At 43.6% G+C, this 13312-nt stretch overlaps 1 protein-coding gene across 8 annotated transcripts in view; it reads left to right on the forward strand.

The window, feature by feature from the left end:
- Positions 1–12936, forward strand: part of atp11b (ATPase phospholipid transporting 11B (putative)) — a 41163-nt gene extending 28227 nt beyond the window's left edge. For 2 of the 8 annotated variants that reach the window (XM_056413807.1, XM_056413808.1), the window contains one exon: positions 195–2747. In XM_056413807.1, the coding sequence (XP_056269782.1) occupies positions 195–471 (277 nt within the window). In that variant the 3' untranslated portion in view covers positions 472–2747. Of the gene's footprint in view, positions 1–194; positions 2796–5102; positions 5261–7614; positions 7688–9504 lie in introns of those variants that run through there. The other 6 variants (XM_056413809.1, XR_008831645.1, XR_008831646.1 and 3 more) reach the window with 6 other exon arrangements.
- Positions 12937–13312: the final 376 nt, after the last annotated feature.

The raw sequence follows: 13312 nt of genomic DNA on the forward strand, positions 1-13312 counted from the left end.
AATATATTCAAAAGACAGTGTGAAACATTTGCTTGGAGGTTATCCGTGCGGAGGATAAGATGCTTAACAAAGCCAGCTGTTTAAATCTTATTTACAGCATAACATTGACAGCCTCTTCACAGAAATATTGCTTTAGGAAACAAGTGCTCCTGTTTGTGATCATTCAAACAATGTGGACATGTTCTTTCTCCCAGGTCTACTCTTGATTTAGTCCCACTGAGGCCTGTTTCCAACACTGGCAGTCCACTGACTGCAAAGACGTGTGCTGTTAATGTTGGAACCGCTGTGCTTCTGTCGTATCTATGCCTGCATGCCCACGCTAATCAGCATTCTCTGGGATTGAGATGGGGGTGGGGCACGAAACACATTGTGGGTTTTTGGGGCAGAGGAGCTGAAGCAAAAGTATTTGATATTAAGCATTTTACCGGCTGCATGTGTCGCATGTCAGTGAGAGGCCGACATAGAGAATGAGAGACGACCACCACTCCCGCCTGTTGAAGCATGTGACTGTCATCATAACTCCCCCGCTGCATGAACAAACGGATGAATGAGTGAAGGGATGAATTACTCAGTTGCCTTTATCACATAGCTCATTATATTGTGATAGCCGTGTTGTCAATTGGGGACACTTCAGGGTCCTGAGTGGTTCTGACTGTGTGAGCTCCTGCATCTGCATTAGTCCCAGATCAGAGCTCCGGGTCAGACCCGGCGCGTGGTCTAGTCATGCAACCTCAGTCTGGCATGTCGCACTCCTATTAAAGGGACGCATGGCGCAGACAATCACAACAGCCCTTTTATCTGGAGCATGCTCCGTCCTCTTGACATCGTGTCAGGTTGCATGGTTTCAGTAGACTTCTTGGCTGCATGGCGGACTGGGCCCGATGTGTCCTGTTGGGAGCATGACGGACTCTCGGGTTATCACCGCTGTGCTACACCGATGACTTGGAGAGCGCGTGCTGTCGCAGCACATCTCGGTGTAAACAGCCCGCGAGGAGAAGGCTACCAATCGCGTGAGCTCTCATTGTGGAACGGACTCCTCGCTCTTGACTCGGGAGCGTACAAAATGTCCTTAAACGTCTTAATTTTATTTAAGATATAAGATTATGGAAAAGACAAATGGTTAATATTATTGTATCTGCGTTTATTTAGATTTTATATGTGTAACAATCAATTGATTTGTTGATGAAAGAAAATTAATCAGCAACCATTATGATAAACCCCAAAAAAATTCCTCAATTCAAGCAAAAATGGCAAATATTCTCTTATTCCCAAATTACGAGGATTTGATGTTTCTTTGTCATGTATTAAGGTAATTTGAATATCTGCTACTTAAAAAAAAAACAAGGATTTTTACCCAATCACACTGGTCTCTTGGAGCTTAGAAAATAATCAGCAAATTAATTGATCATGAAAATAAACACTATTTGCAGAAATTATGGTTGCACATCTTTAAAAGTGGGAAGCACATTATGCAGAAGTCACCCGATTTCCTCAGTTTGAGTGATTTGTTTGTTGCATTACTAGAACTACACAAAATGCTCTGACTTCAAAACTACCGGTATGGAGCCAACTTCAAAAGTGTGAATTCATTTTTATGTGTTGAATAATGCAATTTGTTCTGTTGAAATAGTTCCAGTATCTATCGGCCTTTTTTCCTTTATTATATTAGAGGGAGGTAATCGTGAAGGAACCCAATGTGCTCTCTTGGGTTTGTCATTGTTTGCCTGCTCTGTAGCTCTGATAGATTCAGCAGCAGGTTAATTGGTTTAAATAATAGATTTGAGTCTATCGGCACTAGAAGGATGCATTTCCCTTGAGACTTTGTTCTTATGCCTGCAGCTTCTATTTGTCTTCAGTCGTCTCTGCTTTTATGAGAAATTAAAGCCCTCCTCCAGTGACCTCCTCAACCCCACAACATTTTTTTAAGAATTACATAACCAGTGATTTATGATTGTGCCACAGTGGCAATTAGGATGTGATTAAGATCTGGAGCAGGGGAATAACACCTGGGCAGCCTTGTTCCGAGCTGCAGGAAGCAGCGGATCTTATTTGACTTGGAAGCCAAAACTTTGGTCTCAACTCTGTTCCCATCTTAGACTACCGGGGAGGTCACCTGGGAAGGGCTTAAAAAAGGGGCCGGCATTGATTTGATCTCTTTATACAGTATGTACACATGTATAAGAGCGCACTGTAGAGTGAGGGTCAGAAATGTAATTAATTAACTGTCCCCCTACAGTGCAGCCTGGAGTGACTGACTGACTGATTACTTACTAGCTGACTAATTAATCTGCTAGCTGGTAATTAAGCAGCACGGACAAAAATATCCACAGTATCTACAGTCATTTAGTCTGCGACTGAGCCCATAGATTTACAAAACAAATATAAAATGTTATGAGATTTATTAAAAATATTGCTCAATTTAACAACAAAACAAATATATATATATATTTTAATTGTAGTTCCATTTCAAGATGTGTTCTTGTTTTCAGAAAGTACTATGAGGCCGAATGACGACTCTGGGTATGTTTGCAGCGTGATTGGTCGGTTTCCAGGCTTGCTTTACTGGTTATGTTGCTGTGTCGATGTCCGACCCACCAACAGTCTGACTGGTGTCTGACTGGCCAGCGGGGCTCACTGTAAGCATCTTGTGTCCTTCAGATGGAAGAGGATGAGGGTTCAGTCGGCCCAGAATATGACCCTGTTAAAGCCCAGCGGAGCCCAGGGGAGGACAATTGGCACCTGCTAGCTGCTTATCCTCCCCCTGCTGCCCCCGGCCCAGACCCCTGCTCCCCTAGGTAGTATCCTACTTCACTCCCATTGTCCCCCTCTGTCACTGCCCCGGCGTCATGGCTTCACCCGAGGACCAACCTACCCTCTGCACCCCTCCCTCCCGCCCCAACTTCTATATTTGGTTCAAACAACCTGCACGTTTAGTCATTCACCCTTGGCTGTATGTCACAGCTGCCCCTGCACTGCCCTTTCAGTTCATATTGAAAAATATTGACTGACCACGCCCTCCCGGAGCCAACCATGATTGTCCCCATTCTGTCCAATACCGGTCTCAATTCACCCCTCACTGTTGTTGATCAGATCTCAGATCAATTTAGAGAGAGAGAGAGAGAATGCTGTTGGCATGCTGACTTCATTGCTGTATGTGTTCAGTCATCTAATCTCTCTATAATAATACTCCATATTGAAGCCTGAATAATAGACCATAGTCCCCTTGTGTTTGATATAGACTTCCGGTGTTTTGTTTTTGCTCTACGTACATACTGTGCTTTGTGAGCACTATATATATCGGCTATAAACACAAGATTATAACATTTTCTTGTGCACACAATTGCCAAAAAAGTTATTGACAAAGATGCGCTGCTGTCTGTTGTGCAGCACACGTGAACTCAAACTGAACTCAATAGCTCGTCTCGTAAGTCAGGCAGGATGATGTTCCCATAGAGCTGTCACTGAGGCCATTTTATAACAATAACCTGAAATTCAAGCTTTGTTTACTTGGGAAACTCTCAGTTTACAACCGAGCATCTCATCATAAAGTTTGGCCTCTCATGTATTGTTATCAAAACAAATAATTGTACCAAGCAGTTCCTCAGAAACTTCTCCTCTTGTTCATCTGTCTGCCAGTGGTTCTGATTCACAGGACCGATCTGTAGAAAGACGAGCTAAATGAATCCTCTTAACGTGAAGGAAAGGCTCGCCGTAGTTCTTACTCACGTGGCTAAACCAGATTAACACGAGGGTAGGAGACATCACTACCATTGATGACTTCTGCCGTGGCTTTGCTGCTGTAACTATTATCTGTTTGCCCTTTTTACAAAAGCAGACTAATTCTGATGGAGGACAAGAAAAAAAACCATTTATTATCCAACGACACCTGACCTTGCCGGAATAAATCACATTGTCCTGTCTCTGTTTTGCTGTTGCCAGCCAAGTTGCTGAAGTTTGGTTTCATGCCAACGGCGTCTCCAATTTCTGCTGCAGAGAGATGCAACAACGGCAACGTCCCAATCCAGAGCGCTGTGGGCTAAATAAGTTACACAATACTTGGCTCTCCTTATGCTGAAAGAAACAAGAGGTGTTATAACTTTACAGTCAGAAAGTGGCTTTATCTTAACAAACATCCCCACAAATACCACCTGTATTTGATAACAGCAAACCGTACGAATTAAAGCGTATTATGTCTTGTAAAAAACGGTAACTGAAGTTAGTCTGAGGTTAATCGAGACTTAAATTGCCCCTTTATGCTGATGATTTATCTTCAAAGGAGCACACAGGAGGCAAACTCCATGAGCGTAAGCAGCTCACACAGACTCCATCTCTTCTCCACCGAACACCGTCTCTCCCCGGTGCTGACTCAGGCTATCAAAGACCTCTGACCCGGCAGGTTTCTCGGCCGCAACTTCATTCAGCTTTAGTCTCCCAGTGCAGCTCAGGCTCACTGGAAAGTCTCGTTAAACATGTTCAGTCCTTTTATTGAGACGGTGAGAGGCTGTTTTGCAGTGAATGTCAATTCTAGACAATTTGACGTTTTGCTCTGGTTTTCACATGCATACGAGGGAAAGATATCAGGATAGATGAACACTGCTTTAGTTTCTGATCATGCATATTCATTCATATATTATGGCTCTGGGGTTTAGTATTTAAATTGAAACGTTGTATAAACCTGCACCAGTTAAACCATGTAAGCCTGGTCACAGTGTTAGTTTCCAAACAAAGTTGAGGAAAGAGTTAACCACTCTAAAACAAAATGTTCATTTTTCTCCTCTTTTTGGGGGTATTTTTCTTAAACGTTTTGTTATTCACAGGTTTTATAGCTTGTGTATTTATTTGCACCATTCCAGCCCCCTTGTGTCGCATGTTTCTAATGTTTTCCGTGTACATCATTCTTCCTGTGACGGCATGCAGTAAGTCCTCCTCCAGTCATCATTAGCCTCTCAGAATGTGCCAGTAAAGCTGTTTAATGTTATTAATTTCCTCTTTTCTTCTCCTTTCTACACTCCTCTTTCCTTCTGTAATCTTTTCTTACTCTCTCTATGCCACCAACTGTTCCCATCGCCCTTTTCTTTCAACCCTTTGTCTCTTCCCTCCAGTCTCTGTCGGCCCCCCAGACCCTCAGCTGTGTGGAGTCCCTGTGCTGCTACCAACATGGGCAGAGCGGCTGGTCCCGCCTGGTCCGCCTCCTGGGAGAAGTGACGGGACGCTGCCAGGCCTGCGCCAGCAATTGCCACGTGTCCAGCCGCAGCAACAGGTGGGGAGGACAACGGCAAGAAACAATGATTATGCATCCCGATGAACCGGCACCGCCGCTTGGTGTCAAGAATGCGGGCTGCAGTCCTGACAGTTCAATCCCATAACGTGGCTACGACTACTGTAAGTCTTTCTTGTGGAACTCTGTTGCAGGGTGAACATACTGTAGTGCGGGGCAAGGGTTTCAGGCCGTCTAGGGTCTGGTGTTATGCGTGGATCAAGCCATTAAGGACCGCACTATGGAGTTTCTTATTTCCATCCACGTCTTTGTTGGGAGAGGCTGGAGTCTAAACATTTTGATCAAGCTGACTAAAGGATGAGCTTAATCTCATATCTACAGGAGTGTACTACCAGAAATATATCTGTACCCCTTGGAACCAAAATAATAGACACCAATAATTAGATTGTATGCCTTCTTGATAGCATGCACGGCAATGGATGCTCGACAGGCTTAGCAGGGAGTATTTAGATCGAGCCCTCACAATGGAGACTCATCAATATAACCGTGTAACCTTCATGAGGGCATGTCTGTCTATACGTCTGTGTTCTTATCACAGACGCTATGATCGGTTCTGTCTCTCCTGTCTGTTTCTATTTGATACTCCATACAAGTCATTCAATGTCCAAATTAGTCAGTTTTTAAGGAGTACTGCAAAATTGTAATGCACTTTATCAGATGACACCGATGTCTATTTGTCAAGTTGACTCCACATGAGATGAGGACACTTGATAGTGGACTGGTATACGACCAGAGCACCAAATATGGGCGTGTACATCTCTAGAATGAACCCATGATTGAAAAGATGTGTAAGTGCTTCATAAGTGACGGGTTCTGGTGGCTTTGAAGCTGCCTTTGGCAACTGTGCATTTTAGTGAGGGGTAATGCACCCTATGCGCAAAGAGCGCTCCCAGTAGGTGCAGATCAAACTCTTCTCTGCTGAAGGTCCTCTTTGTGAATAAGGATGATACAAACTTTTTGTGTTGCCATGTGCAGTTTTGAAGACGAATGGGCTGAGTTCACACTTCTGCTGCTCAATTGCAGTTTCAGTATTATTGTGTCTTTTTTGCCTGGATCCCAGTGACCCACTGGGGTCATCGATTAATTGACCTGATTGGCTCTTTCTGCTGAGTGATCAATACTCTCCAAAACAGCTTGGGACTCTCAGTATTGATTACATCAAACATGAAGATGTAGCATTCTTGTTCTTTCGTGTGTGTGAGACTTTTGCAGTCGCTCCGGCACAAACACATTTGTTCCTTCAAGTGTGTGTTTGTGAAGGTAGCGACCGAACGAGGCACTGTTCCTCCCTTCAGCCCCTCTGGGCAGCAAGCTGCGTCATCCCAGAGGCAGCAGCAGTCTTAGGAGCTATCCCATAATAGAGACATCAAATTGTGACAGGAACAGCATCTCTTTGTGTCTGATTTTATTCTGGACCAGGCCTGTGCTCAAATAATGAACCTCTTAGGCATGTCAGCTGATGATTTTTAACTTTGATTCAGCCAGTTGGGATCCTAAAATCCTACATTTTAATATTAATTCTCTTCATTATTCATTAGATGGAGATGAGGAAATGAAATAAGCTATTTCAATCGTTGCCGGGGTCACGTCACAGAGAATGGAAACCATTCTCTTCGCTCCAGGGTCAAATTGCCACGAAATGCTCGATTTAATCTAGATTAATTTCTTCTTGATTGATCTGTTTTCAGACAATTAAATTTTTCCAACTGAGCTGGCAGCAGTGTATACTCCCAGAAGGATAAACAATGAGAGGAAGTAAAACGCTCTGCTTGGGTGGTTTTTTCTGGAACTTCAGAAAGTCATGTAATCAAAAAATATTATTGGGGCTGAATATGAAGGATAATTATATCGTTTGTTCCTCCTTTCCTTGCTATCAACTCTCCTTTCCTTGTCCTCTTCACACCCTCCTTTGCTTTTCACATACCTTCCTCTGTCTCTCCCACCCCTTCTTCCCCTCCTGGGTTTGAGGAAATAAAGCATAAAATCACAAATAATCATGAAAGACTCACCCACACTTGGCCTTAATGCTAGGATACTGCCATAGGGGAGAGGGAAGTCCTGTATTAGGAAATAATGGAAGGGAATGGAATGTATTTAACTATATATGTGTGTATATGTATGTATATATATAGTAAAATAGAAGCATACAAATTTCGGCAGCTCCGTCTCACTCCAAATGTCAAACTAATTTTGGGCAAAAGAAAAGTACTTTGTAGTATTTGGATATAATTCGCAGGCATATATCCAGAGAATAAATCTTCTCATGTCTGATGTGGTTTATCAACAAACTTAATTCTTCAAGTCTGTTTCAAAACCAAATCTTCTCATCTTCCCAGCTGCTGTCTGACTTCCCTTGCTCCTCTTCTTCAAGAACAAGGGGACCCTAAACCAGAGAGGCTGCTGGGAATTGTAGTCTGTCTTTCTTTTCTTTTTCTACTTACTGTATCTATTGGTCTTTTCTACTGATTCCTGAAGCCTTATATGTGCTTCTGAGAAGAGGTTAACTTTGGGGCATGCTCGTTTTATAACCAGGGGTGTTCCGGAGGGGTGGAGTTTCTTCTAAGCCAGATATTTAAACTCAAGATATATAACTCCACCTGTCTTGTCCACTTCGGGCTACAAAACAAGAATTCCCAAACTCTGTCTTGTTGCATGGGGGCTGCTGTTGCCTTAATACGTTGTCTTCAATGTACACTTGTATGTATTTGTGCCCTCTCACACACTCCTCCTCGTGTCTGTGTCCTCGTCCTTATGTGTCTTGAATCTGCATAACGCTGTTCAAACTTCCAAATGAATTATTCATGTGCTGTAAACGGCCCCCGTGAGCTCCGTCAGAAAACTGCTTGTTCTGTTCTTCTCTGGGTCCATGTTCCCACCGGCTCATCCAACGTGTGAACGTCCTCTTCGTCATGCCGGGACCCGGGGAGCAAGAATGTATTTAGCACCGTGATGTCTCCGCTGAACCCGGCCCTGGCAGACAGCCAAGCTGCTGCTGGTGTGGCATGTGAGCCTCCGGTCACACCGCCCTTTGAGGCATCGGCCTGTTGTGGCCCCGGTCCCCCCGGTCCCCCGGGCCTTAAAACGGTTGTCTTGCTCTCCGAGAGACGCGTGACATTAAAGGTCATGTGAGTTATTCAGCATAGATCAGCCGACATTTAGAAATCAAAATGTAGATAAAGATGCAGATACACGGGTTCTACTCTGTTGCTGGTTGGTGGCTGGTTGGTGGCTGGTTAGTGGCTGGTTGTTAGCTGGTTGTGACCGTTTCAATCGATCGTTGGCAAGCTGCTACGTTCATTTGTTTGTTGTTGTCTAGCCCAATCAGTGATGATATAGTTGGACAATGTTTTGGTCTCTGAATGGATGAGATTGTGAACTAGTTGTTTTTGTTGGACCGATCCAAAGCAGAACCAGCTTGCTAAACTATTGACAGAAGGGTTAGGGTTCGGCCCTAGATAGAGATTAGACATGACAATGTGGATTTTTTTAATATATGTTTAATATTGCGGGAGATGGTATAATACCTATTTTTCTATTAAAGTGGAGCTGTCTAACTGAACGTAGGGATGAAAATATTTAGCTGCAGAGACTCTGAAACTAGTCCTGTTGACCTGGTCAGTGGCCGTATGAGAGGAGAGTGTTGTTGATGCTTGTTGATCATGATTTATTTCTTGTTGTTTTTAAGTTTTATCCATGAGTCGAGTAGCTCAAGTCTCACCTCAACTCATCGAAGAACCAACCAGGGACAGATTGAGAAAACCAAACCGGGTTCAAACATGTGCGATAGAAAGACCTTTAATTTGAGTTTAAGAAGCAGCAAATAACTTTAACTCCATTTTCTAAAGTGCTAGGTTGCTGAGGGCTAACGAGCCATCTCTGAACAGCTGTGAGATCTTTAAAACCGTTGCCTCCCTCACATTTAAAAACCCTGGAAGTAAAAGGATCAACTCTTTCATCCAGATCTGTGTGACTCTCTAATCTGAAACTGGCCGTTCCCTGAGAGACTTGGACTAATGAGGTGAAACTTTAGACGCTCGTCACCAACATCCTCACACCATCACCAACTCTTCACCCCTCGCTCCTCTGTGCTTCGGCCAGCCGCTGGACAACACTGTTAGCTCTCACTGTATCTCCAACACACACTCACGCACACACACACACACACTCACTCACACACACTCACTCCGCCGGTCATCTAATCCTCAGTCCCTGCTGCCTGTTTTTAGGTCTTGGAGCGACACGGAGAACTTCTACTCCAACGATCGCAGCATCTTGACGCTGTCGCCCATCGAGTCCACCCAGTGCTGACTCCCATCTGACTGGCACACAGATCTGGGGGAGGGCTTCTCCTCCACATAACCACCCCCCCCCCCCACCTCTGTGCCACCATTTAATACACCTCCATACATTTAAGACGGCGGCATTCTGAGCCGGACGCAACACGGCTGCATCGCGTGAAGCCAAAGGACCCGGCGTTAGTGGAGCGGTTGAGAAGGACGAGGAAAGGAAATGAAACGTCACGGCCTGAAGCCGACCTCATCTGTGGAGCTGCTTCTGTAGGAAGATCAAGGCAACAGCAATCCTCCCGTTGCTGCTGCGAGCCCCGCAACAATATCTGTAAACATTTAAATTCATCTGGGAAGTTAAAGAAGACACGTGGGCGCCGCCCCGGTACAGGAACTCTCCTGCAGCCATTTGGTTCATATTTTTCCGCATCGTTTCCAACGTTGTCTTGCAGCTGGTGATGTCCTTCCTGACAATCTGGACGTTTTGCGATCTTGAGGCCAGCAGCTGTCCAGCTCGGAGCTTTGTAGCCTGCCGACCCTGTAGCACCGGGTCCAAAGCCCCACTCGTGCTTCTCAGAGGTGTCTGCTTGTAGCGCATCGTCATCGTCCTCATCCTCATCATCATGTTGCGTCCATGGACTTCCTCTTTGAGCTGCCGGCCCCGCTGCACCTTTTTTCTCTCATTCGGATGAAAAACGATGAAACTGTAGACGACATCTATGTTCCAGCGCCTGGCTGGACCTGAAGTCCGTCGATCCTGTAAAGGAGATTCATCTCCACCAAAGGATTCAGACTGGAGTTGAACAGAAAAGCTGTTTATTGTTGTGCCTGATTGTACGGAAGCTTCTCTTGTTGTTGTTTGTGCTGCTCTCTGGTCTGACCGGTCAGGCCTCGCCGTGCCTGCTGAGGAGGGCAGATGGGGCCGCTTTGAAAGGCCATACGTTTTCAGGAGGTTACATTATTGATATTTGAGTGCAGAACGACGCTGTTGGAGCCTATTGTTGTTACTTTGTTCCCCTTTAATGCCTTTTCGCCTTCAGCCGGTTGGGCATCTCGGCATTGAAGACCACGGCGCTCAGGGAATGTGTTGAGGTCACGGGGTCAGGCTGGGAGGCGGTCTGAAAGAGGCTGCATTGGTGGAAACATCCCTCTGTTGCCCACGTGTCCAATGAGATAACGGTACCATTTCTAATTCAGCAAGACAAAAATGGCTTCAATGGCGAGATGCTTTTCTGATGCCCGTCGAGCCAGACAGCCGAATGTCGAGAGAAAGAATGAGAGAGAGAGAGTTATATCGGTTAAATCTAATTCAACTTCTACAGAGCTGAAAACAAGAGCAGGCCGTTTGCACAAATCATCTCGTTATTGCTCAATTCATTGCACATCACCTAACTCATGTTGTTGTTGTTGAGTGAGTGACCGAGTGAGTGACCTTGTTGTGAGCTCTTTGCATGACCTCAGTGGCCACATGCTGTCTGAAGTAAAAGGTGAAATGTTTCTCTTTGATCTTGGTTTGACCTCTTCTTCCAAAAAGAGTCTAAACGAGGAAACGTGTGCCGGTTCTTATTTGTAGGAGTCGGTCGACTCCAGAAGTGTAACGTAGAGACGTTTCAAGACAACCGTTTTAAGCCGCAGCTCACACGTTTCCGTTGTTATGGTTTCGGTTGAAAAAAGTCAGTCAAGTTATTGACTATTGTGTTTATTTGCTATACGGTACACATTGTTGGATGCACACTTGGCCTGTTAACGTTCATAAAGGTGCAGCTCACGGTGGAAATGTATATTTATTATTGAAGTACTTTTTTTTTCTGTATGTGTCTTGAAGTTTCTTCCATATTATTTGACATGTGTCCTGTTCAGTTACACTCTGTGTCTGAGACGTGGAACCAGGAAGTTGACGTGTTATCTAAGCTCCTTGTTTTGGCATAATATATATATAAGCAGGATGTTTAGCACGTGGGAACTCCCAGGTAGAGCTTTCCTTTCACAACTCGAGAGGTAATGATCAGGCCACATGCATTTTGTTGTTATTTAACCTTTGTGTTCATACTGCTATGAAAATGTCTACCTGGGTACCGATGACATCAGTAATCTGTACCTGGATGTGGAAAACGACATGCTAATGCTGGTTTATAGGGGCACTTCAACCTTTGTGCACATAGTTATTAGAACAATTCACTCATACTCAACATGTTGACATAAGCTAGGAGCATGCAACAGATTGATGAGTTGCATATGGGGATTTTTCTTTTTCGGTTGACTCACACAAGGGACATGTTCAATTCTGTTGCGTAAATTTTGGCCATCATGTTTGTATGCGTATAGCAATAAACTACAGAGGACAAGTCTGATCAGAAGCGGGCTGTGTTGGTGCGCTCCCTTGTGCTCACATACGGAGGCCCAAAGTGTTAAAGATGTAATGTTTAATAACTCTGTTATGTTAATAAATACAAACAAATAACTGAACAGTACGAGTTACATCTTTAGAAAACATTATGCTTCATTTCTTGATGGAAGATAGATCTACAAGATACAAATAAATGATGAAAGTAATTTTTGTAAGTCTTTATTTGAAAGAATTCGTGAAATAAGTGTGAATTTACATTTAAGAACAGTGAGTATAATTGTTTTCATCTCTAGGGTCAAAACAATCGAACCTCTATTTTTTTTATTGCATATCCATCCAGGTAGTTATATTTTTTCAAGTGGCACTAGTCATATTCTTCTGCTCTTATGCAGAAAACTGATACTATATTTTTTCAGATCTGATTCTCAAAGCGTCAGAGCCGAAGACGAGAAGGCAGCCGGTTTGTAAACGAGGCCTTTGGGTTATTTCTAGAAGCAGGAGATTACGAAACCACATATCAAAATGTTTTCAACAGTCAATTAAAATGATATCCAGCTTTGACGACCATGTCATCCATAAAGAGCATTTTATATTCGGTCTACGGATGTGGTTTTAAACCAAGTGCTCCTGCTTCTTCAAATATTGGCCATATATTGAATATGTGTATAGACACAATGAAAATCTAATAAATACAAGTACCATCATCATACCGAACCCAGATCCTGAACTATTCAATTCACTGTTATTGTTGCCATATATTATGGAAGTATCAACATTTTCAAGTTGTTTCAGGAAAGTTTAAAAACAGGAATCTAAATTGTATTTGTCTTCTACTCGTATCAAATGATCTGATTTGTGTGGACTGAGCATCAGCTAGTCTGACACAAGCTGCAGATCAGAGCTGACCTGTTTATTAAACCTTCTGATATCTGTTTACGTCTGTCTGTCCGATCTATAAATGTCTTATAGCTGATGCTTATGGAGATGCAGTTCTATTTACGAAATAAATACATTTATAAGAATCATGTCTGTTGGTGAAAATTCATTCATTTAAATGCTCTTGCAAAAAAAGCCCTGAAATGAAGTCTGTATAGTACGCCATAACACCCAGAGGCCCGTCATAGTTTAACGATACGTAATTTAGTTTACCAGAAAAAGAATCAAAGTATAGTATGTTGTCAAAAAAAAACAAATAGGAAAGAATATTTTTCTCCAGTTAATTCATTGTTCAACATGGAGGCCCGCGAGAAACTTTCATTCAATGTTACCCAGTTGATGAACCAATGATCTTTGAGGGGGAAGTATTCCCTCTGAATACTTCTCTCTGCTTGTGACCAACGCGTCGGTACGATGAGTCCACCTGAAACTTCAGGCCGGAGCTCGGTGTGTAACAAACATATT

Source organism: Pseudoliparis swirei, chromosome 5, assembly GCF_029220125.1.
Source record: "Pseudoliparis swirei isolate HS2019 ecotype Mariana Trench chromosome 5, NWPU_hadal_v1, whole genome shotgun sequence".
NCBI classification, from domain to species: domain Eukaryota; kingdom Metazoa; phylum Chordata; class Actinopteri; order Perciformes; family Liparidae; genus Pseudoliparis; species Pseudoliparis swirei.